Genomic DNA, 26,064 nt, shown 5'->3' on the forward strand with positions numbered 1-26,064 from the left:
TGTGTTTCCAAGTCTTATTTTGCTCACATAACATGGAGATGAGGAAGCAGGAAACCCATACTTACAGGTGGTGGGGGAGGCTGAACTCTAATCTCCACCCACCAATTCTCTGCAAATGAAACTTCACCAGTCCCTCCACCGGGTCGACATTCAGTTTGGCAGGCTGACTGGGGGCAGGGATGGACTTTCTGACTTAGGTTTGCATTTGTTGTTTTGTTTCTATGTATTTTGTGGTTTTCAGAAGGAAACATCAATAGAGAATTTTCCTCACAAAAAAGAGGCAGGGGTGGGGCATTTGCCATGGAGAACTGGCAGGCCAAGGAGGGATACGTGCCACCCTAAGGAGGCACTAGCTCCTGCCCACCAAGTGGTCCCTGCTCCTGCTGTCCTCCTGCATGGACCTTTGAAAGGGCAGCTCTGGGGCTCTGCCACCTTCGCCAAGAGAGCCGGGCAGCCGACTGCTCTGAGCTGTGCCTGCAGCACAGTTTGCAGGACAGCTGGTGGGAGTCTTCTGCTGTTGGTGCAGCCAGACACTTCTTGTCGCTTGTGGAATAGATGGTTTCAGTCCAGAAATCTGCACTCAAGGAAACATAGGCAATGTGGGAAGTGGTAGAAGGGGTGATGATCTCAGACTGAACTCCATTTTGGAAACAGGCAGCAGAGACCTCTGCTTTCAAGGCAGCTGCATTTTGGTTTAAAAACAAAGTCCCCTTTCAACAAACATTACATCTTATTTCACATTCAAAACCCCAGAGTGTTAATAAAGAAAAATACTCTAAAGATTTATGGACGGAGCTGCTTCCAATTAATTCTCTAAAGGCCAGCTCAGCTGAAACCGAAGCCCAGAATCCAGACAGAGGATGGGTTTTTCAAGAATTGCAGCACCTCACATTTTTTTTTGGGGGGGGGACAATCTCACAAGTGCCCCCCACCAGTTTTTAGATTTAACTTTGTAGCCATGGAGACTGACAATCGCAGCTCACCCACCAGCCCCCTAGTCTGAACAAAGCTGCCTGGTTTCATTAAAAATGTTCACACACATTGTTTATCTCCCTGACATTCAGCACAAAAGAGGACCCTCTTGGGACCTTCACAAACTCCCTATTCATTGGGAAGTGTCGGCTGGTTTGCCCTGACTATTGGGTGACTGCCCAATAATGTGCTACACCAAGATAGCCCAGCACTAATATTTTAATCAAAACATCATGCAAAGAGGCAAAGAGACCATATATTATGTCAACACAGCGAATGAGTCGCCCCCAGCAGAAATGGTCTGGAGCCAGCGGAGGCCTGCGGGGCATACCAAGTGCTTCTGATCTTGTGGGCTCCTCCAAATCTCTCTACAAAATCCTCTCAGCCTTGTTTGTGGTGTTTTCTCAGCTCCCGGTAGCTGCTGCAGTGGCCTGGGCTCAGGCAGCTCACTCTCCCCTTGCACACACCCTCTCCATCTGCCAACAACATACTCTGCCTGTTGCCAGTTGTGTAAAGTGGGCAGCAGCAGCCGCCACCTGCAGGACTCAGCTCAGGGGGGAACTTGCCAGAATCATCATAATCATCATTTATTTATTTAATTTATATACTGCCCTATACCTGGAGGTTTCGGGGTGGTTCACAGAATAAAATCAAAATATAAAACCACAAAATACATAATCACAATAAAAATGACAACCCAATAACCCTCTTGGGTCTCCCCAAGACTGTGTGCAGTGCACAGCTGAGGTCAGACGTGACAGGTGGGGTGAGAGGCAGTAGCAAGGCTGTCTGAGGGTCTGGCAGTCATGGATAAGCCTGTTCTAAATCCCAAGCGGAGTCTGAGTCGGAAGGAATAAGAGGAAGGAGGCATGATTTTTCTCCAGTCTGGGGCAGGATTAATAGTCAGAGGGTAAGAGCATAAGAAAAGCCTCTTGGGCCCCCTAGTCCAGCATTCTATTCTCACAGCAGCCAACCAGATTGCCAGCAGCTCCTCTTACAAAGCATGCTGCCTCCAACCAACCATTCAGGCAAAGCAGAGCCATTGATGGCCTTATCCTCCATGAATTGGTCTAAGCCTCTGCTAAAGTCATCAGTGCCTCCTGTGGGAGAGAGTTCCGTAGGTGCTGTGTGAAGAAGTACTTTATCTGTCCCGAATCTTCCAACGTGCTGTTTCATTGGATGCCCAGGAGTTCTAGCGTTAGGAGAAAGGGAGAAAAATGGGGCCCACTTTCTCCAGGACATGCATAATTTTATAAAATTATATGTAACCTCTTACATGCCTTTTCTCTAAACCAAAAAGTCCCCAAAGCCCATTTCCTCATAGGTAAATCACTCCATCCCCTGGATCATTCTGATAGCCCTTTTCTGAACCATTTTCAATTCTACAATATCCTTTTTGAGGTGAGGTGACCAGAACTGAACAGTGTATTCCAAATGTGTACACACTATAGATTTGCCCCAGCTGCAACAAAACATGTCTCTCCTGCATCAACTTCAAGAGCCACAGCAGGCCCTGTAATCTTCTAACATTTTGACTTCATTCCCAATGGCACACTCCTCTGTTGTCTCCCAATTCCTGATCCTCAAGAGATCCTCTCCTCTTCTTCATTGACTGCTAAGCTGACTCAGGAGTCTTTGCTGAGGGACTTTGTTGAAAGCTTCTCAAAAGTCCAAGTACAGTATGCCAACTGAATTATCTATCTATATTCTTGTTGCCGGAGGATCCACCTCTCTGAGCCAAAAATAGTTCCAAAAGAGCTTCACCAGTTCCCCTGACTCTGTCCCCAGTGGACATGGGGGTCAAACCCAAGGAAAGCTCCATGTGCAGACAGAACAGAAGGGTGCACTTGGTTAGACACTTTCGGTGCCTCATGGATGGACTCTTCCACCCCTGTTTTTTCTAAAGTGAAGCCTCCATGTTGCTAGCCAGGCCTTTGCCCAGAATCATCCTGACCCAGGCAGACTGTCTTCCAGCAGGAAGGGTGTGTTTGTGTGTGGCCTTCCACGCTCTTGTCAAAACGCACCTCCTTTGGGTCTTGCCCTGTCAGCCTGGTCCTCAGGAAGAAAGTCTTTACAGAGGGTGGTGAAGACAGCGCATGATATCATGGGCTGTCCCTTGAGCTCGCTAGATGACATCGCAAGGGATCGCAAGGGATCGTTGCCTTAGGAGAGTGAGAAAAATCCTCAGGGACAATTCACACCCCAGCCAGCACCTCTTTAATCTTCTACCCTCGGGCAGGAGACATAGAAGTATAATCAGTAGTACCAACAGGCTAAAAATCAGTTTCTATCCGTGGGCTGTTAGGCTGCTGAATGGAAAATAATATAGTGCAACTGACTTTCGGGGTTGGTGTGTTGTGTGACAAGTACACAGAGTGCAATGAGATTGAGTGTTTGTACATTGACAATAAAGGTATTATTATTATTATTATTATTATTATTATTATTATTATTATTATTAAGCTGCCCTTTGCATCCCAACAGACAAGCCGCTGTGCTTGTTGTGGTGCTGCTTCCACCCACGTGTGTTGCTTGGCTCACCAATGCCAGCATGTCTGTGTTATCAGCAACTGTTTTGTGAAAAACCAGTTAACTATGCACCTATTACCGCCTGCACTTCTCTGCATTTCATTTCCCTCCAATCCCACTCTTTACAATGCACGTGTAGAGAAGAATCCAGGGGAAGTGAATGTGTCAGAGGATGGCTATCTCTGCTTGAACAGATTAACACAGACACTGACTCGGGGGAAACCCACTGGCCCTTCCCAGCGAATGGTGGCCTTGTAATGGTCTGGAGAGGGTCCCCTCTTGTGCTGAATGCCCCTTCACAAGGTCTGGAGAGATTCTTTGGGAGAGCCAGCATGCTGGGCTGGGCTACGACCTCAGAGACCAGGACTCAGCTGCCTCTTCAGCCATGGAGCTCCCTGGGCGACTTCGGGGCCAGTCCCTGTCTCTCAGCCAAACCTACCTCATAGGGTCGTTCTGAGGCTAACATGGGGAGGAGGAGAACCATGTGTGCAACTTGAGCGCCTTCCAGGAAATGTTAAATATGAATGTAATAATGAATACACAGAATAAATCCTTCCTTTCTTGGTACTGCCTGGAATAACCCGGTGTTATCAGGAAATGGGTCCACATTGCTGCTCACCCCAACAGGGCAGATTTAGCCTTTCAAATTTCAGTGGTGGCCTGTGGGGAACATCCCCGCCCCTCGCCTTCTGTGCTGCTCAGTTCACTGTGCCATAGCTGAGATGCCCCGTGGCTCCCCAGGAACCAGCGGTGCTGCCCTTCATCTGCCTCTTGAGCAAGAAGGCTGCATGTTATGCACTGAGTTGAATAGGCTCCAAACTGCAGCAGTCTGATTGGTCCTAGAACAATAGGATCCAAAAGGCAGCAGTCTGATTAGTCCTAGAACAATAGGATTCAGAATGCAGCAGTCTGATTGGTCCTAGAACAATGCAGCAGTATGATTGGTTGGAAGGAACCACCCAATCATGCTCCAGATTGAAGTGAATCCACAAGCTGATTGGCTTACAGTAGAATTCCGGAATTAGCCAATCATGTGCAGCCCATTGTGTAAATAATGTATATAAAGCAGATACTTTGAGGGGACATTCATTCATTCCTCCTCACCACTATGAGCTGAATAAAGAGCATGAAATCACTTTGCGACTCTGAGTATATTTCACTGGCGACGAAGGTGGGATCCCGCTGAGCTGACTGCCACACACAGCACCGCAGCACCGCCACCTGCCGCACCGCTGCCTCGCACCGTGTATCCAGGCTTCAGCTCCGGGACACAAGGAACTCAGAATGGCAACCGACAACAGCTTCTCGCCGTTCAACCCAGCATCTGGAGACTGGGAAGCGTACGCCTCCCGTTTCACCTTCCTCCTAGAAGCCAAAGGGGTCACCGATGAAGAAGACGCCAAGAAGAGGGCAATATTCTTCAGCGTCTGCGGGGAGGAGACGTTTGAAATCGCCCGGGCTCTCCTTGCGCCTGAAGACGTCGCTACTGTTCCATACAAAACAATAATGGAACAGCTGAAGGGGCACTTTTCGCCACAGCCCTCAGTGGTGGCTCATCGAAATGCCTTCTACGCAAAGCGGCAAGCCCCTGGGGAAACCATAACTGGGTTTGTGACCTCTCTCCGCCAAGCTGCCCGGTTCTGCAACTTCTCAGAGCTGGAGAACATGCTTCGTGACTGCCTCGTCGGTGGCCTGAAGGATGAGAAGCTGCAACGACGCCTCTACGCTAAGAAGGACCTAACGTTCCAGGTCGCTCTGGAGGAGGCCCTGGCAACGGAAGCTGCCGAGAGGTCGACGCAAGAGGCACGGCCGAGCCAGCTGTCCCAACCGAGGGTCCACCACGAAGACCTCACCGACGACTCAGGATCCGACAGGGAGGAGGTGCACCGAGTACAGCAGCGCACTCAAGCAGCCCACATACCACAGCTGCCTCGACGAGAAGGAGGGAGCTGCGCAAGCTGTGGAGAAAGTCACGAGAGGAGGACCTGCCGTTTCCGCAACGCAGAGTGCAGGCAGTGCAGAAAATTGGGACACATCGCCCGGGTGTGTCGGGCTCGGCCCACCCGACGCCAGGCATCAGATGACCAATCCAAGAGCCCCAGGTCCCGGGGCCCAACGCACCAAGGCAACTCGACAGAGCTCACGGACTTCCAGGTATACCAGTTGCCCCACCCCAACGTAGAGAAAATTTATGTTGACGTACAGATAGAGGGGGCCCCATGCCGCATGGAGCTTGACACGGGTTCAACTCTATCCATAATCTCGGCAAGGACCTTAAGGAAACTGTGTCCTACTGGGGGTCCCAAACTCAGGCCGGCCCCATTCACCCTCCGGGACTTCCAAAAACGTAAGGTCCCCACAATGGGGGTGGGGACCTTCAGGGTGCAATACCGAGGGCGGACGCGGCAACTGGACTTGCTTGTGGTCAAGGGCCCCTACATTAGCTTACTGGGATTGGCATGGTTTGGACCACTGGGGCTAGCCGTCACCGGGGTGAACCACACTAGCTTACAAGTGGACGTGGACGCCATATGCAAGGAATTTCCGGGGGTTTTCGATGGGAAATTGGGACAGTATACGGGCCCCCCCATTGCTCTACAGCTTGACCCCGCAGTACGACCGGTCAGGCTCAAGGCCCGCCGGGTCCCGTTCGCCCTGAAACCCCGTATAGACGAGGAATTGGACCGGCTCGTGGAGCAAGGAGTGCTGGAGCCGGTGCCTAATGCCCCCTGGGAAACCCCAGTCGTCACGCCCGTCAAGCCTAATGGTTCAGTCCGCATCTGCGCAGACTACAAATGTACCATAAACAAGGCCCTCACGGCCCATGCATACCCAGTGCCAGTGGTCAGCCATGTTCTTGCCACCCTGGCTGGGTCGAAAATTTTTGGCAAGCTGGACTTGGCCCAAGCATATCAACAGCTGCCAGTAGATGAGGCCACAGCAGAGGCACAGACGATTGTGACGCACAGAGGAGCATTCAGGGTAAAGCGGCTGCAATTCGGTGTCAGCGTGGCACCAGGCATATTCCAGAATCTAATGGACTCTCTACTTAAAGGGATTCCTGGCGTCACCCCCTTCTTCGATGATGTGTTGATTGCCGGGCCCACACCAGAGGAGTTTGAGGACCGCCTCCGCACCGTTCTGCACCGTTTCCAGACGGCGGGTCTCAAGGTGAAGCGGGAAAAATGTCTACTAGGAGTGCCTCAGGTGGACTTTCTGGGATTTATGGTGGACGCAGAAGGGGTCCACCCGACTGGGGACAAGGTACGGGCCATTTGTGATGCCCCAGCGCCCAAGAACAAGACTGAACTTCAGGCCTTCTTGGGACTATTGAACTTTTACCATTCCTTCCTTCCCCACAAGGCGGCGGTAGCAGAGCCCCTACACAGACTCCTGGACAAGCGGGCCCCTTGGGTGTGGGGCCAGCGCCAGGAGGCCGCATTCCAGGCAGTCAAGGACTTGCTTGTCTCAAACTCGGTCTTGGCACACTTCGACGAGAGGCTGCCGGTGGTGCTAGCATGCGATGCCTCGCCCTATGGAATTGGCGCTGTCCTGGGACACCAACTCCCGGATGGAAGAGAGGTACCGGTGGCATACTTTTCCCAGACACTCAACGCAACCGAGCGGAACTACTCGCAAATCGACAAGGAGGGTCTGGCAATCGTGAAGGGAGTAAAAAAATTCCATGATTTCTTGTACGGGCGGCCCTTCACCGTGGTGACTGACCACAAGCCGTTGCTTGGCTTATTTGCCCCTGAAAAGCAGACCCCCCAAGTGCTGTCTCCTCGCGTCCTCAGGTGGTCAATTTTCCTTGCCAGCTACCAGTATGCACTGATTCACCGTCCGGGGAAGGCGATGGGCCATGCGGATGCCCTCAGCAGGCTACCACTACCGGAAACAGGCCCCAACCCAGCACCTGCACAAGAGGTTATGAGCCTGGAGCTGCTTCCCGACCGCCCCATTCAGGCACAAGAAGTTGCACACCATTCCAAGAAAGATAGGGTCATCTCCCGGGTCCTGGACTGGGTGTGGAGGGGATGGCCCAGCAGCAGCCCCGGGCCAGAATTCGCCGGCTACACAACCCGCAAACATGAACTGTCGGCCCACAAGGGGTGCCTGTTATGGGGAAGCAGGGTCGTTGTTCCCCAGCCCCTCCGCAAAAGGGTCCTCACAGCCCTACACGAGACACACCCAGGGGTAGTAAGAATGAAGGCCCTTGCCAGGAGTTATGTGTGGTGGCCGGGGATCGACGGAGAGATAGAGGCCTGGGTCAAACACTGCCAGGCCTGCCAAGAATCCCGCCCAGATCCCCCAAGGGCCCCAGTCCAGTCCTGGGAGTCCGCCCGAGCACCATGGTCACGCCTGCATGTGGACTTCGCTGGCCCCTTTCAGGGGAAAACATTCTTCATAGTGGTGGACTCCTACACCAAATGGCTGGAAGTCGCACTGGTACCGTCCACTTCTACGTCCGCAGCCATCCGGGTACTACGCAGGCTGTTTGCAACCCACGGGCTCCCTGACACTCTCGTCTCAGACAACGGGACTGCATTTACGTCAGGAGAATTCCAAACCTTCACAGCGCAAAACGCCATCCGCCACATCTGTTCGGCGCCATTCCATCCTGCCACCAATGGCCAAGCAGAACGCATGGTGCGGACCACCAAGGACACCCTTCGCCGCATGACGCAAGGGGATTGGGAGTACCGCCTTGCCACATTCCTTCTAGCACAGCACAGCACCCCCAGCTCAACAACTGGCCGGAGCCCCGCTGAACTACTAATGGGTCGGCGCCTTGCAATCAGATTGGACCGCCTTCACCCCGATAGAGCTCAGGATGAGGTAGTGGTGGGGGAAGGCAGGAACCCCCGGACCTTCGAGGCCCAGGACCCAGTGTACGCAAAGAATTTTGGGGCAGGCCCAGCATGGGTACCCGCCACAGTCACCAGGGTCACTGGCCCCGTGTCGTACGAGGTGCTAACAGATGGGGGGCAATGCTGGCGCCGCCACTGCGACCAGATACGGCGACGATTCCCGGGAGAAAACCAGGAGGAGGAAAGGTCAGAGGAGTCCCAAGGGAACAGAGGGGCAGTGAGGCCCATAGAGCACGAGGGGCCAGCAGGAGAGGCAGAATCAGTAAATACAGAGAGGACCTGCGAGGCCGAAAGGACACCGGAACCAGAACCACGACTGAGCGAGCCGGTTGCGCCAGACCAGACAGCCCCATCACAGCCAGCATCCTTGGAACACGAGCCAGAACCTGAACCCCGGACCAGGGAACACCCCAGGCCGCAACGCACACGTAGGCCGCCAGCGTACCTCGAGGACTATGAATGCGACCTCCCGGGCAGGACGGGAACTTAGAGGGGAGGGGTGTTATGTACTGAGTTGAATAGGCTCCAAACTGCAGCAGTCTGATTGGTCCTAGAACAATAGGATCCAAAAGGCAGCAGTCTGATTAGTCCTAGAACAATAGGATTCAGAATGCAGCAGTCTGATTGGTCCTAGAACAATGCAGCAGTATGATTGGTTGGAAGGAACCACCCAATCATGCTCCAGATTGAAGTGAATCCACAAGCTGATTGGCTTACAGTAGAATTCCGGAATTAGCCAATCATGTGCAGCCCATTGTGTAAATAATGTATATAAAGCAGATACTTTGAGGGGACATTCATTCATTCCTCCTCACCACTATGAGCTGAATAAAGAGCATGAAATCACTTTGCGACTCTGAGTATATTTCACTGCAGGAGCAGGCCCAGGCTCTGCTGGGGGTGAGACTGAGCTGGTGGGTGAATGCCAGCATGGATGCCTCTCAGCAGGCTGTTTGCAAGTGAGGGCTGGTGCTTCCCGGTGTGGTCCCTGCCCAGGCCTGCAAGGCTGAACGCGGGTGGGGGTTGAAAGCCTCTGGGCTGCTTCCTCAGCCTCCTTGCAAAGACCTGCAAGCGGACGGGGAGCCCACAGCCCGGCAGCCTCGCAGGGGAGAGAAGGAACAGCCCTAGGACCTAAAGGGAAGGAGGAATGGGGCGTGTGACCCACTCTGTGGCGCAGACGGCGCCTGACTGCTGGGACAGGAGTCACCTTTTGTAAGCCGCCTTGCGGCCGGAAGCTCCTCCTGGGGCGGAAGACGGGACAGAATAGAAAGGACGGGAAACAAAGTCCGTGAACAAAATTAATCTCGTCCAGCAAAAATCGTGGTGGCGGCGAGAAGGTGACCTACAAGACAGAGCAAGAGAGATCCAGAGGGGGAGGGGAGCGGATTCCCCCTCGGAATCCTTGCTTGCATCACGAGCCGTTTCAGGCATTGTCGATCGCATTCATTCATCAGTGAAAAGGTCACGATTGTTGCACTACGGTTTGTCACTGAGCGGAGGCTGGGCAGCTCAGCCCCCCGCCAGCCGCCGCACCAACCGAGGCTGCCACGATCCGGCGCAGAAAGAAGCCTCTGAGCATGTGCCGAGTGCCGCCTTCCTTCTCCCCGCGCGGAGGGTCTTCCTTTCGGCCGAGCGCATCGCGGCTCCGGAGCAGGCGCAGCCCCCGCCCAGGCTCGCTCCTTTGGGGGGGGGGCTGCCGGGGCGCGCGCGGAGAGGGGGGCGCGCGGGGCAAGCGGGGCCGGGCAGGAGCGGGCGGGCCAGACGGCGCGGCTCGGGTTTCAGCTAAGCCTCGGCTCGCTCCATCCTCCAGCCCAGCCGAGCGCGGAGCCGTCGTCGCCCTCGCCTCCCACTTCTCCTCCTTCGGCGCCTGGCGCGGGGGTCTCTGCCGGCCCGAGGCAGGCCAGCCCCCACCCGCGGCCGGAGCGCCAGGCGGACAGGCGGATGGCCAGGAGAGAGGATGCACGTAGGTGGCCGGAGCGCCCGGAGGCGCCGTCGCGATGCGCCCCCTCCCCGCTTTGTCCCGCGAGCAGAGCAGGAGCGCGGGCGGGGGAGGAGATGGGCGGGACCTCGCCGGGATCGGGCCGCGAAACGGCGAAACCTGCCCCCCCACCTGGCCAGCCCCGCCGCGCGTGCCCAGCACCCCAAAGAGCGGTGAAAGGGCCGGAGCAGCCCCTCCCGGGTTTGCACGGCGAGGGAGGGGGCGACAGCCGAGTCGGGGGCTCCGCGAGGGGAAGGGGGGCGTCGGGCTCACGTTTCACAGGCCGGGACTGGACCCGCCTCGCCCGCCCGGCTCCCCCCGCGCTCGGCGCTGGGCAAATTGGAAGCAGCTGCGGCGCTGGGGCGACTCCGCGCTCCTGGTGCTCGGAGCGGGCTGGCCTGAGCCCCCAAAGCCATGGACACGACGGGACCCCCGAGGGCTATGGGGCGGCCCCTCCAGGTGTGCGCGCGGGGCGAGAGTCACGTGTGTCTTGGGGAAAGGAGAGCAGAGGTCCAGGGACATCCACCCCCCCCGCCGCCTCGCCCTGCTTGCCTTCCCGCTACTCCTCGCCTCGGGCACGCAGCCCGGCCCCCCCCCCCGCCCTCGCTGGGTCTGGGGCGCGCGCTGGCCAAGGGCTTCTGGGCGTGGGGGAGCCGAGTCGCCGCCTTTCCCTGCAGCCGCTGGGGAGACCTTTCCGAGGGGGCGGGGTCGCTCCTCCACCGCGGGCCGGCAGGGGTGGACGGGGCGTCAGCCCAGGTGGAAGACGGCTTTGCTGGCCGGCTATCCCTGGAGCAGGGCGCGGGCCCCCGCCGTCAATCCCGGGGCTCCCCGAGTGCCATCGCGGGGCCCCGACGAGCGGCAGCGGCGGCGGCGACGCTTTCAAGCGCGGCCAAGTATGAGCTCAGCCTATCACTGCTTCCCGGCGGAGCCCGAATCCTGGCCGTGCCTGCGGGACTCCCCCCACGCCCGAGGAAGGGCTGACCCGCTCCCGCTCGGAGCACCCGCGCCGCCCGCGGGACTGGAGCCAGCCCGGCCCCCCAGCCCCCACCCCACCCTGCAGTGAGGAGCCGCTACAGCGAGGCGGAGCGAGCGGTGGGGCTGCAGCCAAGGAGCCGGAGGAGCCGGAGCCAAGGAGCCGGAGAGACAAAGGCAGGCGGGGGGAGCCAGCCAGGCAGCGAGCGAGCGAGCGAGCGGGGCGGGGAGCAGCCGCGACGGCAGCGGCGGAGACAAAGGCGGGCCGTGGCCAGCTCGCGCTTTCTTCTTCTTTCTTCCCTTCCTCCCTTTCTTCCCCGCTTCTCCTCCTCCTCCCGCCCGCGCGCCGCCTTTGTCCGTCCCGGTCTCCGATGGCCGGCAGGTGGGGTGGCCCTCCTGACCGGGGCGTCGTTCCTGCGACGGCTGTGCCCGGGGCAGGAAGAGCTGGGGGCACCAGTAGCGCCGCCGTCCCGCTTTCTTCTGCTACGGAAAGAGCGACTGAGGAGCTCCTGCTCCCCTGAAGCCCTCGCGGGAAGAGCAGGGAGGGAAGGGGAGCTCCTCAGCCCTGCGTCTGCTGCCACCGACCAGGCAGGGCCTGACCTGGAGCCACACCTGTCCCCCAACCCCTGTCCTCTGGTCTGCCCACTCCTCAGCCCCTGCTCTAGCCAGCAAGACCCACCCCTCCCTACCAGCCTGTCTTGCCAGAGGGGAAGGGGTCCTGGGCATCTGAGGGTGCTGGAAAGGACTTTTGGGTCTGTCAGGGGGGTCAGGAACATCCCCTTTCACCTTTCCTGCAGCACCCACCATTGTCCCCCTGCTCTGGGGTCTGATTTCCCCCCTTGGCCACAAAGACAGGTGGGGGGCCCGTAACTGGCATCTTTCCCTCTCTGTCTCCTCGCCTGTTCTTCCCCTTCAGACCTGCTTTCTCTTGTGCATTCCTTGCAGGATTAAGGCGCTTGCTCAGCAGACAGAGGCCGGCCTGTGCAGGGCCTCCCAACCCGCACCAGCGTCCTTCGGAAAGGCTTCAGGGAGCAGCTAGACATGGCTTGGGTCATTCTGCTGCTGCTGCTGCTGGGGGCGCTGGCTGCCCTGGGGCAGGGCTCAGCTGTCCTGGGCACCCTAGACCTGCAGATCGATGAGGAGCAGCCGGCTGGCACCATCATTGGGGACATCAGTGCAGGCCTGCCCCCTGGCACCACGACTTACATGTACTTCATCTCTGCCCAGGAGGGCAGCGGTGTGGCTACAGACCTAGAAATTGATGAGAATACTGGCATCGTCAAGGCTGCCAGGGTGCTGGACCACGAGAGCCGAGACCACTACAGCTTCATTGCTGTCACCCCTGAAGGTGCCACGGTGGAGGTCAACGTCCAGGTCAACGACATCAATGACCACGCGCCCACCTTCCCCAAGCAGCGCAGCTCCCTCCAGATCCCAGAGCACACCCCCCTGGGCAGCCGCTTCCCCCTAGAGCCAGCCTTTGACGCCGACAGTGGCTTGCTCAACACCCAGGGGTATGCCATCAAAGGGGGAAACGTGGGGCAGGCTTTCCGCCTGGAGATGCGCCGTGGGCCCAATGGGGTCCTCCAGCCGGAGCTGGTGGTGAGCAGCATGTTGGACCGGGAGACGCGGTCCAGCTACACCCTCTTTCTGGAGGCCTATGACGGCGGATCTCCCCCCCGGAGCTCCCAGATGACCTTGGATGTGTCTGTCCAGGATGTCAATGACAACGCGCCAGCCTTCAACCAGAGTCGCTACCACACCCTCATCCCAGAGAACCTCCAGCCTGGCAGCAGCATCATGCGGGTCTTTGCCCTGGACGCTGACGAAGGGGACAATGGCGCCGTGGTGTACGAGATCAACCGCCGGCAGAGCGACCCAGAGCAGTACTTCACAATCGATGCCACCACAGGAGTCATCAAGCTCAACAAGGGCTTGGACTATGAGTTGCGGAAGGTGCATGAGCTGGTGGTGCAGGCGCGAGACCGGGCGGTGCACCCCGAAGTCTCCACAGCCTTTGTCACCATCCAGGTGCGAGACTACAACGACAACCAGCCCACGATGACCATCATCTTCCTCAGTGAGGATGGCTCTCCTCGCATCTCAGAAGGTGCCCAGCCCGGGCAGTTTGTGGCCCGCATCTCCGTCTCAGACCCCGACTACGGAGAGTACGCCAATGTCAACGTCTCCCTGGAGGGTGGCGAGGGCAAGTTTGCCCTCACCACCAAAGACAACATCATCTACTTGATCTGCGTGGACCAAATGCTGGACAGGGAGGAACGAGACTCCTACGAGTTGCGGGTGACAGCCACGGATGCAGGAACGCCCCCGCTGCGGGCTGAGTCAGCATTTGTGCTCCAGGTGACAGACGTCAACGACAACCCGCCCCTATTTGACACCCAAGAGTATGAGCAGAGCGTCCCCGAGGTGGTTTACCCAGGCAGCTTCGTGCTGCAGGTGACGGCTCGCGACAAAGACCAGGGCCCCAACGGGGAGGTTCGCTACAGCATCCTGCACACCCACCACACCCATTCCCACTGGTTTGCCATCGATCCTGCCACAGGCATCGTCACGACGGCCTCTTCTCTGGATTATGAGGTTGATGCTCAGCCCCAGCTGACTGTGGTGGCCACGGATAGGGGCAAGCCTCCCCTCTCTTCGACCGCTGTGGTTCACGTGACCTTGCAGGATGTCAACGACAATGAGCCCCTCTTTGAAAGCAACTTCTACAATGTCTCCCTGAAGGAGAACGTCCCTCCTGGCACCTGCTTCCTCCAGGTGAGCAAGGGGTTGGGGAGGGACCTGGCCAGCGCACTTGGCGCAGGAGCAGCCAAAGTGGCGGCAGTACAAGCAGCCTCTCCCCCCGGTACCTGGCCCAGGTTGATGTGCCCTGTGCTTGTCCGTGGCTCCTGAGAAAGACAGATCTGGAGGGGGTGGGGTGCCTAGGCGGGGTGGGCTGGAGTCCTTGACTGGGGTGGGGAATGAGCACCTCAAGTCCAGTCAGCCAGCCAGAGGTCTTCTCAGCAGCTCTGCGGATTGTTGGAAGGGGACCACCTCTGTTGGTAATGGCAGCTCATTTGCGAAGGGCATGGCTCAGGGTTCAAGCGCCTGCTTGGCATGCAGAAGGTCCCAGGTTTAATCCCAGTGGCAGCTGCAGGTAGGGCTGGAAGAGAGAGTCCTGTCTGAAATCCCGGAGAGCCTTTGCTGCCACTGCAGACAGAACTACGCCAGGTGGACCTCTGGTCTGACTTGGAAGGTGGGAGGCTAGGCTGTTCCTATAACAGCAGCTCCCTTCTAGCCCCACATGCCTCCCTGTCTGGAAGGGCTGCCACACTCAGGAAGGGTCAGTCCAACTTCCCATTCCCCTCTCTCTGCCCGCCCTGTGTGCTCAAGAAGAAGGGACTGGATCAAGAGGAAAAGAATCCTTTCCTTGGCATGTTGGGGGACACAGACCGGGGCAGAGGCCAAGGAACAAGGAAGCCTCACACTTGCATAAGCCCCAGCAGGCTGCTGAGTGGAGCCCTTCTCCTCCTTGAAATAGAAGCAGCCTGCAGCTGATGAGCTCCTGCTTCCTGCCCTTCTCCATTCCACAGGGCTGTCCATTGCAGAAACCTTGGACAGGAATAGGCTCACTAGATGGATACAGTACTTGGCATGCAGGAAGCTCCAGGCTGAGTCCACAGAATCCGCCGTGGAGGAGAGAGAGAGTTCCACTGCAAGCCCCCTAGCAGCTTGTTTCCCTCGCAGGAGGCAGTGCAGCAGTAGATGAGCCAAAGACCCAACCCCATTTTATGGGCCAGGCCAGGAGATTTGCAGAGCAGATCGGCCAGGGTCCATCAGTCATACCCTCTGGCTGTCGCCAGGTTGGGTCTCTTTAGCCTTGGAAGAACCCCATTGCCATTTGGGTCCTTCTGGGATCCCTTTGGGGCTCAGCTGCCTTGAGGTGCCTCAGGCGATGCCAGATTAGCTCCGTGGAACAGAATCCTGCTCCTCTGCAACAAGGCATCCCTCCACCCACCCCCCACGCCCCATGACAGCAGCTGAGTATCTGGAGTGTGGGGGGGGGCATCAGGCAGCTGGTGAGCTGGCCAAGAGGAGGCAAAGGTCCTCTCCCTTGCAGCCCAAGGAGGGCAGGCTGGGGTGGGGAGTATCAGAGCCAAGCTCTGCCAGTGCCAGTGTTGCCATGTGCTTGGTTTGAAGAAGGGGTGTGGACCTCTCGGGGGCCTCCAGATATTGTGGGGCTGTACATCCCAAGAGCCAGGATGGCCGTGGGTAAGGAGGAGGAGAGCTGGAGACTGGAGCCCCAGTCAGTGGCATCTCAGCTTGTATAAAAGGTTGATTTGTTGATGCACTAAGGAAAACCCAGGATGGACTGACTTCTTCCGGGTTTTATATTTTATCCAGATTTATTTTATATATTGTGATTTATTTTATTCAGTTTATATCCCCAACTTCCTCCCGAAGGAGCCCAGTGCAAAACCTGTCGGGGGGGTTTCCTTCCTCTAGCTTCCTACACATTTTCCCCTTCAGCTCTCTAGGCTGAGAATGGACCTCGCATCTTTATCTGTCTCCTGCCTTGCTCCCCGTTTCCTTTCTTTGCCTCGAGAAGCTCATAGCTCTGGCCTCTGAGGTCGTCCTCTGAAATGGCTGTTCCCATTGGCTGGCTGCTGCTTTCTCCTTGAGAGTTTCCTTATGCTGCTGACATCTGTGTTATTCGAGGGACTTTCTGGCTGAGCAAACCCCAGTTTCCCCCACGGCTGTGCAACTGCGGCAGCCCCAGACTCCATCATCGCCACTTATGGGGAGGTTTGCTGAGGAAGAGGAGGAGCTGGATCTGCAGACATTGTTCCTTCCCTTTCATATTCTTTGAACTGGGAAGCTGCACTATAGCGCAGGAAAGGGGGCAAATGCTTCCTTCAGATATATATTTTTAATTTATTAAAACATATTTAAAATGTTTTTAATACATGTGTATTTAAAACACAACAGTGTTAATGGAGAAATCCGAGTCTCCCTTGGACAAAAAACAAGGACACCAGCCAGGAACAGCAGAGCAAAACAGCAGCCAGTCGGCTTGGTCTTGACTGAAGACTGTCGCGACAGAACTCCCACCTACCACAAGGTGGAACAAGATGGAAGCCCCAAACTTTTATTAGCTGCTAATCCCCATGTTACAGCCCCCCAAACTACATCACTAATACATCACCGTTACATCATGAAAGGGGAGGTCTGGTGGCCGGAATCTGAGCACCCTGGACCCTGCCCCATGGTTCCCCTTGCCCTCCACCAAACACCCATCAAGTGGAACAAAAGAGATCTTTACATTTCCCTGTTTCCCAGCCAAGTTCATCCCACCCTTTTGTCTTCATCTGGGTTTCTGGAATGGCTACCTGTCTGGCACTCAGGTATCAGGAGGCCAGGGATTATCACTCAGGCAGAGGGGCTGCTGAGGAGCTGAGCTCACAGGTCTAGATGAATTTCTGCAAGTTTCCCCCCTGAGCCAGTACATAGATACATTGATCAGTGAATTGTTACATTTGGTATCATACAGCAAAGGCCCTTTGAATAGATAGGAAGAAACTGTGAATAAGTGTTTTGTGGGGACAAATCACAAAAGTCACAAAAGTGATTGTGCTGATTTTGGTAGTGGGCTGCATGTGCATGATATCTGCTGGAGGGGCAACCACCCCCCCAACCTATACATAAATTCCTGCAACAACAGGAATATTTATTAGAAAAGAATTTAAACAGCAAAACATTTGATGGTGGGCATCACTGTAAGATGGAAGACAAGCCCTGTTAGGACCTCCCCCCATGACATGAGCATGCCTGCTCCCCAGCAGCAGATGGGGCAGTGGGCCTCCTGGGGAAGCAAAGTGAAGGTTCAGGTTTAGCACAGCTCGCCCCCCCCCCGCATGGTGGCCTTGGTGGTGCCTGGAGGGTGTTTGCTTCTGGCTTGGGAAGGGGGCACAGATTTCACACAACTTGTGCTTCAGGGGGGCCACAGCTTTGTTTCAGAAGTGTCAGCCCTGGGGGAGGGTCTCTGGGTGGGTAGTATGGGGATTGGGGGCTCAACAGAGCACTGGGGTGGGGTGGGGGCCTCTGTCCTAGCCTGTTGGCAACAACTGCTCCTTATGGGCATATCTTTTTTTAAAAAAAATATTGTTTGCAACTAGCACCCCTCCCCCTTCCTCTCTCTCTGCCCCCCACATTCTTCTTCCATTCCCCCATTTATCATTTGCACATCCTCTTGTCACCCACCAAGGCTAGTTTGAAAAAGGGAAGAAGTGCAGAAGAACCAGTTTCTGCTGCTTGTTCACAGAAACAGGAAATATGCAGCTGCAAAGAGAAAACAAGGGCTTTAATAGAATCATAGAATTGTATGATGATAATAATAATAATAATGATTATTTATTATTTATACCCCGCCCATCTGGCTGGGTTTCCCCAGCCACTCTGCGCAGCTCCCAACCAAATATTAAAAGGGTTGGAACGGCCCCCCTATGGTCATCCAGACCAACCCCCTGAAATGCATCAGCTAAAGCATCCCTGGCAGAGGGCCATCCAAGCTCTGCTTAAAACCCCCCAAAGCAAGAGAGTCCACAACCTCCCAAGGGCTGAGCTGCTCTTACTGTCAGAAAGTCTGTGGCCCTGTGAACCCCCCCAGCCCCCCCCACCTCCCCTCCCTGGCCCTCCTTTGCACCCTGGGTGTTTTTTGCCTGGCTGGGATATGTCCTTGATCTCTGACAACATCTCTTGATGATAGCTCAGATAGTTGGTGGACCATGAGACTTTTAATCTCAGGGTTTGAGCCCCGCATTGTGCAAATGATCCCCGCATTACAGGGGCCTGGACTAAATGACCCTCAGGGTCCTTCCAGCTCTACACTTCTGTGATTCTTTGATTCCCTGGACGGAGGATGGAGAAGGGTGTGTAATGTGCATAGAAACTGGTCAGTTATGCAAAGGTGACTACAGCCATTCCTCCGCCCTGTGGCCACGTGTCCTCGTGAATTCTGCTTCTCAAGGGATCCTGCTTGTGCCGTGGGAGGGAGATGTGCAGCCCCCACCTTAATGTAATTCAAACTCGCATCCTCCTTTGTCACCTCTTGAGCTGCTTGGGCAGAGAAAACGTGGCTGTGCGTTGGCTCTGCACAGACAGGCCACACCTGAATTCCTGCATGTGGCACCATCTGAGTGGCAGGGACTCCATGTCATTCTGGGCATTTGCACCTGGGGCCTCTCCTGCCCTTTCTCACCCAGTGGATCCTGCAGCACCAGTTTCTACTCTTTCTGACTCGTGCCCAGGATCTGGCGTCCTCACTGTGTGCATCAAGTCATGGAACTTCCTGCGAGAGCCAGGCTGCTTGGCATGTGACCAGGGCTTGCCTGGCTCCATCCAGCTGGTGTCTAGTGGTGCTGTGCCCCCAGTGGCTGGGCTCCCTGCTGCGCTTAAGTGATGGCGCCTCCCATTGTGTATCATGGAGGGCAAGGCTAATCCTGACTACTAGCCATGCTGTCAGGAATTGCGGCGGGGGGGGGGCGGTCCTGCTTGTTTCTGGCCTTTGTCCTTTCAGGACACTGGTTGGCCACTGTGGGAAGCAGGCTGGACTGAGGTGAGTCTGATCTCGTGACCAGGGCGTGCTTTTGCCTGTAGGCTATGCCAGGGAGGGGGCTGTCCTTGGAAGAGGGTTGGGTGTGTGGTGCAACAGGCCCCTGTGCCATGGGTGCCTTCTGAGCTCTCTCTGTGTACCCAGAGCCATGGGAGGAGTCACCCCCCCCGGCATGGCACTTGGGCTGCTGGTGAGCCCCCTCACTCTCCTCCCTGCCGATGCCAAGCTGGGCCTGCCTGAAGGTGGTCTCGGCTGCCCTGTTGGTCTACAGCACAGCTGTGACTGCCCAGACAGATTTGGGGCTCAGCGGAACTGACCGTGGGGCCTCTGGGCTCTGGGCACTGGCCTCCAGTCTCCCCCTGCTTAGCCCTGGCTGCGAGCGCAAGAGCTGAAGGACTCTGGGTTGATGCGGCTGCAGGGAGCCTCTGGGAAGTGTTGCTGTTGGCCACGCATGGCTGGCGGCCGCTGCTGCTGTCAACAGCTACCCACGGGGCCCGCTCTTCTGACCCAGCCCGTGCAGGCCAGCCGCTCCCCAGCTGACCCTGGAGGCCGGCCGGGAGCCGGGAGCCCTCATTTCCTGAAATAGCCCAGCTGGCTGCTCCTTCACCACTTTTAGCCGCTCAGCAACTGTGCCAGGGTGGGGAGGGCAGCTGCGCAGTGCGCCTAGCCGGGAGTGTGCGTGGGATCACTGACCACACTGGCGCCACGGCTCCCCTCGTTCCTGGGCCTGAACCAAAGCCAGATGTGGAACTGCGGCTTTGCAAACATCTGCAGAGCGAGGCCTCCTGGGCAGCCTGCCATCCGGGGCCTGGGAGCTGGGCTGGGCTTGGATGGGCAGGCGGGCAGTGAGGGGAGCAGCCTGCAGAAAGGCCGGGTCCCTGCCTGAGAGGGGTGCCCCCTGCGCCTTCATTGGGTGGGGAGAACAGGCACCCCTCTTTCCTGCCTGGAACCAAACTTCAGAGACGGCTGCCCTCCACCCTTGTTCCACCATTGCAAGTGCCCTGAAGGCATGAGCTGAGGAGGAGGAGGGGATCTCCCCCTCCTGGTCACCCAGAGGGGCTCTGAGGAGGCTGCTGCTCCCTGCAGTCCTGCCATGCCCATTGAAGAGCCATCCAAGTTTTGTGGCAGGGAGGTGCTGGGTTCAAATCCCTGCCTTGTCAGCATCATAGCCTCCCTCACAGTGCCTTGCCCATCACTCTCTGGGCCTAAATGACTGACTGTGGGGATGAGCAAAAGGCGGGAGGAGCTGAGGCGACCATCCTCAGGATGGAGGGAGCAGTGTGTGTGTGTGCGACATAGCCGCCTCTGGTCTCTGCCAGGGTTGTGGGTGGCCCTCACAGTCCCAGGATGCCGAGTGCTGCTGTGGCCGCCTTTGGAAGGCGGGATGTGGCGTCAGCACTTTGCTCTGAAACATGAGCCCCTTGCGGATGGGCGGCTGCTGCAGGGAGGCCCCTCCATTATGCAGTGACAGGCTGTGCCAGGAAGTGCAGTCCCTCCCCAGCCCGCCATGCTCCAGCGCAGCCCCTCACAGCTGTCCCCCAGCAGTGGGGCTTCCAGTGCAAACAGCAGGATCCTCAATGTCCCCGTCTGGTGCTCTGGGTGTGTGATTGTATGGCTGTGGCTGAGGAGGGGGGCCTGGCAGGCAGGAAATGCTCCATGTGGGGCTGCTGTACACCCCCTGCCCCCCCGTCCTGTAGCACCTGGGGCTGAGGATTCGCAGGAGGCAAGATGGAAGAGGAGCTCCTGAGAATCTCAGAGCCAAAGGAGAGCTTTTCTCTGCTTTCTGATGACATGCAGCTGAGCGGTGGAGGTTTCCTGCATTTTGGGAGGGGGCAGGTTAACTCTTTGCACTGTTTTTCAGTCTAAATCCCAACCCCCCCCTGAAAATACCACAGGAAGCTGTTTGTTTCCAGCTGCATTTTATTAAAGTGTCAGGAGATCCCATCGCAGGTCAGCTGAGCCATGTGTGGGGAAGCCTCCTCTTCCGCTGTGAGCAAGGATGCTTCGCGCACACTCAGCGTCTCCCAGGGAAGTGTGCTCAGTGGTGGGCATCACCTTATGGGTCACAGAACCCGAGGGGGGGGGCTGCACACGCCTGACCAGCTCCATGCGCTGCTTGCACCCCCTGGCCAAGCTGTCATGAGAGTATTGGGGCCTCCTCTCTATTGGGGTTTTTTGGGGGGGAGAGTGGGAAGGGGTAGTCATAGAATCATAGAATAGTAGAGTTGGAAGGGACCCAGCCAAGGGCCATCTAGTCCAGCCCCCTGCAATGCAGGAATCCCCGCTAAGGCATCTCTGACAGATGGGATTATTATTAATAAATGCGCCCTGCCTGTCTGATAAAAATTCCCCACTGCGGCTGCATCATTAAAATGATCTACAGCATACAAACCCCCAGAGTGTAACTGGCTGTTTGTGGGGCTGGGCTGTTTGCTGGTCTGTGGGGGCCACATGGCAAAGCTCCCTCCCGCCCCCACCACCCACAGAGCTCTTTCCCTCAGGAACACTGGGGAGGAGCAGAAAGCGCTGCTGTCCTGGCTGGGGAGGGGAGGGGAGGGAGCCGCAGAATGCCGGCATCTCAGGCTTGCTGGTCTGGGTGGGTCTCCCCCCCCCCCAAGCACATCTTTGTCATTCCCCATAGCCTCACCCCCCTCAGGGCTTGTGGAAGAGTCTGTCCTCTGGGAAAGGAGCGCCCCCCCCGCCTTGTAAGCAGGTCTAGTGTGTGTTTTTAAGAGGGGGGAGGAAATGGGGGCTGGTTTTAGCAATAGAGGGAGCACCCCAACCAAGAAGCACCAAGTGAGGAAGAGAGGCCACATGCTGCCTCTGGGATTCCCTTCTAATTAGAGCAAGCCAACATTAACCAACACTATTATCATTATTATTATGTTCACTACGGGTTAGAGTTGGGCTCTGATCCTATGATCTGGCATTGTAAATAATGTTTGTGGTTCCTCATTGTGTCTTTTCCAAGAAGTCCATGTGCCGACAGCCATTGTCATAGGATCATAGGACCCCTGAGGGGCATCTAGTCCAACCCTTTGCGATGCAGGAATCTCAACTAATGTATTCATGACAGATGGCTATCCAACCTCCGCTTAAAACCATTTAATGAAGGAGAGTGAGTCCACAACCTCCCAAGAGAGACCATCCCACTGTTGAACAGCTTTTTCTGTCAGAAAGTTCTTCCTGATGTTTAGTCAGAATCTCCTTTCTTGTAACTTGAAGCCACTGGTTCAGGTTATTCCCTCTGGAGCAGGAGAAAACATGCTTACTCATCTTCCATGTGACAGCCCTTTAGATTTTTGGCTATCATATCCCCTCTCAGACTCCTCTTTTCCAGGCAAAACATCCCCAACTCCCTCAACCATTCCTCATAAGGCTTAGTTTACAGGCCCTTTATCAGCCTGGAGAAGAGGAGGTTAAGGGGTGATATGATAGCCATGTTCAAATATATAAAAGGATGTCACATAGAGGAGGGAGAAAGGTTGTTTTCTGCTGCTCCAGAGAAGCGGACACGGAGCAATGGATCCAAACTACAAGAAAGAAGATTCCACCTAAACATTAGGAAGAACTTCCTGACAGTAAGAGCTGTTCGACAGTGGAATTTGCTGCCAAGGAGTGTGGTGGAGTCTCCTTCTTTGGAGGTCTTTAAGCAGAGGCTTGACAACCATATGTCAGGAGTGCTCTGATGGTGTTTCCTGCTTGGCAGGGGGTTGGACTCGATGGCCCTTGTGGTCTCTTCCAATTATGATTCTATGATCAGCTTTGGTCACCAACCTCAGCATACTTCCAGCTTGTCAACATCCTTCTTAAACTGGGGTACCCAGAACTGGACGCAGGACTCCAGGGTTACTATGACGTCCCTCAGGGCCAACACAATACTGTACATTTAGGCACCTGAGGAAAACTACAACATGCCCCCACTACCAGAGAAGAAAGGTGAAGAGCTACAGGGAAGAGCTAAGCAGGGAATAAAGATCTGCAATGGGATCTGTTGCTCCTGTAGATCCTGCGGCAGTCACCTCATTTTGCCTCCTGAGAGGACTGGCCCTGACATTCCTTGATGGCGACACTTGATGTTTGATGAGGAAGCCTACAATTGCATGAGCTTTTTTTGCTGCTGCTGCTGCTGCTTCCGCCTTCTTCTTCTTTGGCTATCCCTCGCAGCTGAGTAAGATTGTCTTCCATGAACACAGTTTTAACAGTGAGTCCGTAAGTGACTGTGGAGGCCAATTCTGGATCCACACGTCCTTCCATAGTTCTGGGCGGGAGTTGATCACAGTGAGGGTTTGCCAAGCGTGCCTTCCTCTTAGCACATTTTCCCTTTTCGGCCTGAGTTCAAAGCCCAGGACACCTTTGGTCAAGGCTGTTCTCCAACTGGAGCGCTCGCAGGCCAGTGTTTCCCAGTTGTCAGTGTTTATGCTACATTTTTTTAGATTTGCCTTGAGACAGTCTTTAAACCTCTTTTGTTGACCACCAGCATTACGCTTTCCATTTTGAAGTTCAGAATAGAGTAATTGCTTTGAAAGACAGTAATCAGGCATCCGCACAACATGGCCAGTCCAACAAAGTTGATGTTGAAGAATCATTGCTTCCACACTGGTGATCTTTGCTTCTTCCAGTACACTGGCATTAGTTCGCCTATCTTCCAAAGTGATGTGTCAAATTTTTCGGAAACACCATTGATGGAATCTTTTTGCTGCTGCATCACACTGCTGACTCATATTCAGCTTGCGGTTCACTAAGACCCCCCCCCCCAGACTGCAGCTAAGCCAGGGATCCCCCATCCTAGATTTGTGCATCTCACTTCTCCTGCCCTGGAGAGCACTTTGTGGGTTCAGTCCGTCAAATCGCCCTCAGGGAATTGTGTTGCGGAGACATATGGGAATCCATCCCACCACCTCAGTAGGGGTGGCACAGCACACATGAAAGCAGCCTTCCCCACCTTCCAGATGTGTGCATGCACATGTGTCATTGGGGAGGGATGTTGCACTTTGGTCCTGCTCCTGCCGCCTGACACATGCAAATGCCATGCTTCTTCCTTGCCTCCTGCAGGTCACAGCCACGGATGCCGACAGTGGCTCTCTGGGCTCCCTCTCCTACTCCCTGGGCACCGGCCTCACCAGCTCAGCCCCCTCTGCCTTTCGCCTCGGGGAAGAGACCGGCCAGCTCTGCACCACGCAAGACCTGGACCGCGACGAGGGCACCTCCGCCTATGACTTCACCGTCACGGCGGTGGATGGGGTGAGGAGGCCGCAGGGGCTCGCCCTGTTGTGGCAGAACAGCTTCAGCCCATGGTGGCAAAGGGTGGCCACAAGTGGGGTAGGGGGCGGTTGGAGACCCTTCTGGCTGGACTGTGTCAGCCTCTGTGGGTGTTGGGGTGGGGGTGGGCAGGAAGGTTTGCAGCAGCCACTTTGGCCTCACCCTAAAGAAGGCTGTGGTCACTGGGGCCAGCCACATCTCCCCTTCCGAAACACCAGTGTGGAACTGGAGCCCTGGCTGCTACCCCAGTCTGTGCCACCCTCATTGGGGGCTTGTGGCTTCTGCCCCACCCACAGGCAGGGGCCATTTGAGGTGCGGCAGAGTGAAGTCATAGAATTATAGAACGGTCTTGTTGCAAGGGACCCCAAGGACCATCTCGTCCAACCTCTTGCCGTACAGGAATCACAACTGAAGCATCCCTAAATTAAACAAAGGTGTGATCCAGGCTCCAGGTTGTGGATTCCCAGCAGCATCTCTCTCTCTCTCTCTCCTTCCTCCCTTCCCAGGGTGGGCTGAGCTCCATGGCCTACGTCAAGGTTTTCCTGGAGGACGTCAATGACAACGCCCCCACCTTCTACCCTCTGGAGTATGCCACCAGCATCAGCACCCAAAGCCACCCTGGCTCAGCAGTGCTGCGTGTCACGGCCCACGACAAGGACGAGGGGCCCCATGGGCGGGTGACCTACCACATTGCCGCAGGCAACACGCCCTCCCTCTTTGCCATCAACCCAGACACGGGTGAGGAGGCGAGGCGGGGCCGGCAGGGCGGCGCCAGCCTCCAGGGGCTTCACCCCAGGGGGGCTGCTTCCTCCCTCCCCACCCCTGGCCTCCCCCACAACCAGCTCTCCCTCTTCCTTCGCAGGTGCCATCTCCTTGCTGAGGAGTCTGGTGGGCAAAGCCAACACGCTGGTGCAGCTGGAGGTGGCGGCCCGGGACGGAGGGGGTCTGGCAGCCCAGCCCAGAGCTCAGGTCAACATCAGCATTGTGGCCGGCACCATCTCCCCGCCCAGCTTTGAGCGCACCCAGTACTACTTCACGGTCCCAGAAGACACCCGGCCGGGCAGCAGCGTTGGGGTCGTCTATGCCCACAACCCCGCAGGTAGGCACAGGGAGCCTCTGGCCTTTGAGCCGGTCTCTGCCCATCGGGGTCCCATTTTGGCCCCATAACCATGCCCAGCTGGCAGCACAGGCAACATCAGCGGATGGGTGAGACTTCTCGCTGCCTGCTCTCTTAAAAGAGAAGTGCAGAGCTGTTTCAAAGAAGCCTTTTGGAAAGCCCCTGAAGATGGTCCCTGCGCTGCGTTTTAGCCACTCAGATGGGTGCACAGGGTCTGTCTTAAAGCGCCTGGCAAAAAACGCTCTTTGAAGCAGCCTCCCACAAAGCACTTCCTGAAAGGACACTTTTGTGAGGTGCTTTAGGAGAGTCCAGTGCTTGAGTGATGTTTAAATTATGGGGGAGGCTGCTTCAAAGAGTGATTTTGCAAAGGGCTTTAAATGTCTCTTAAACCATATTAAGAGGAGGGTGCTGATGCTTCAATGAGTGCTTTTGCAAAGGGCTTTCAGATGCATCTCCCCCCCACCCCCCCATTCAAGTATGAAGCTCATGGGGGAGAGCAGGGCTATCCTAAGCCATTTGGGCCAAAGCTGTTGCAGGTCCCCAAGTTCTTAACAGTCAGGCAGCTGGCTGTCAGGCGCTTAGCAACCCTGTGCATTAGGCTTTCAGAGGTGGGAGGGGCTACCCAACTGTCAGTCAAGTGACACCACATGCTGTCTACCTGTCAGATTTGGCTTGCAAGGCTATTGCTGATCAGGATCTGCACCATCGATCCAAACAGGTCCCACACCCCTACAATAAATGCAGAGAGTGG

At 56.2% G+C, this 26,064-nt stretch overlaps 1 protein-coding gene across 3 annotated transcripts in view; it reads left to right on the forward strand.

Annotated features, from left to right (window-relative positions):
• Positions 1-10,231: 10,231 nt before the first annotated feature.
• Positions 10,232-26,064, forward strand: part of DCHS1 (dachsous cadherin-related 1) — a 30,113-nt gene continuing 14,280 nt past the window's right edge. Inside the window, exons 1-5 of one of the 3 annotated variants that reach the window (XM_053385295.1) lie at positions 10,232-10,335; positions 12,268-14,100; positions 23,990-24,178; positions 24,703-24,934; positions 25,059-25,295. In XM_053385295.1, the coding sequence (XP_053241270.1) occupies positions 12,364-14,100; positions 23,990-24,178; positions 24,703-24,934; positions 25,059-25,295 (2,395 nt within the window). In that variant the 5' untranslated portion in view covers positions 10,232-10,335; positions 12,268-12,363. Of the gene's footprint in view, positions 10,336-10,736; positions 10,810-11,161; positions 11,244-12,267; positions 14,101-23,989; positions 24,179-24,702; positions 24,935-25,058; positions 25,296-26,064 lie in introns of those variants that run through there. The other 2 variants (XM_053385294.1, XM_053385296.1) reach the window with 2 other exon arrangements.

The sequence above is a fragment of the Podarcis raffonei genome, chromosome 4 (genome assembly GCF_027172205.1).
Source record: "Podarcis raffonei isolate rPodRaf1 chromosome 4, rPodRaf1.pri, whole genome shotgun sequence".
Taxonomy (NCBI): Eukaryota; Metazoa; Chordata; class Lepidosauria; order Squamata; family Lacertidae; genus Podarcis; species Podarcis raffonei.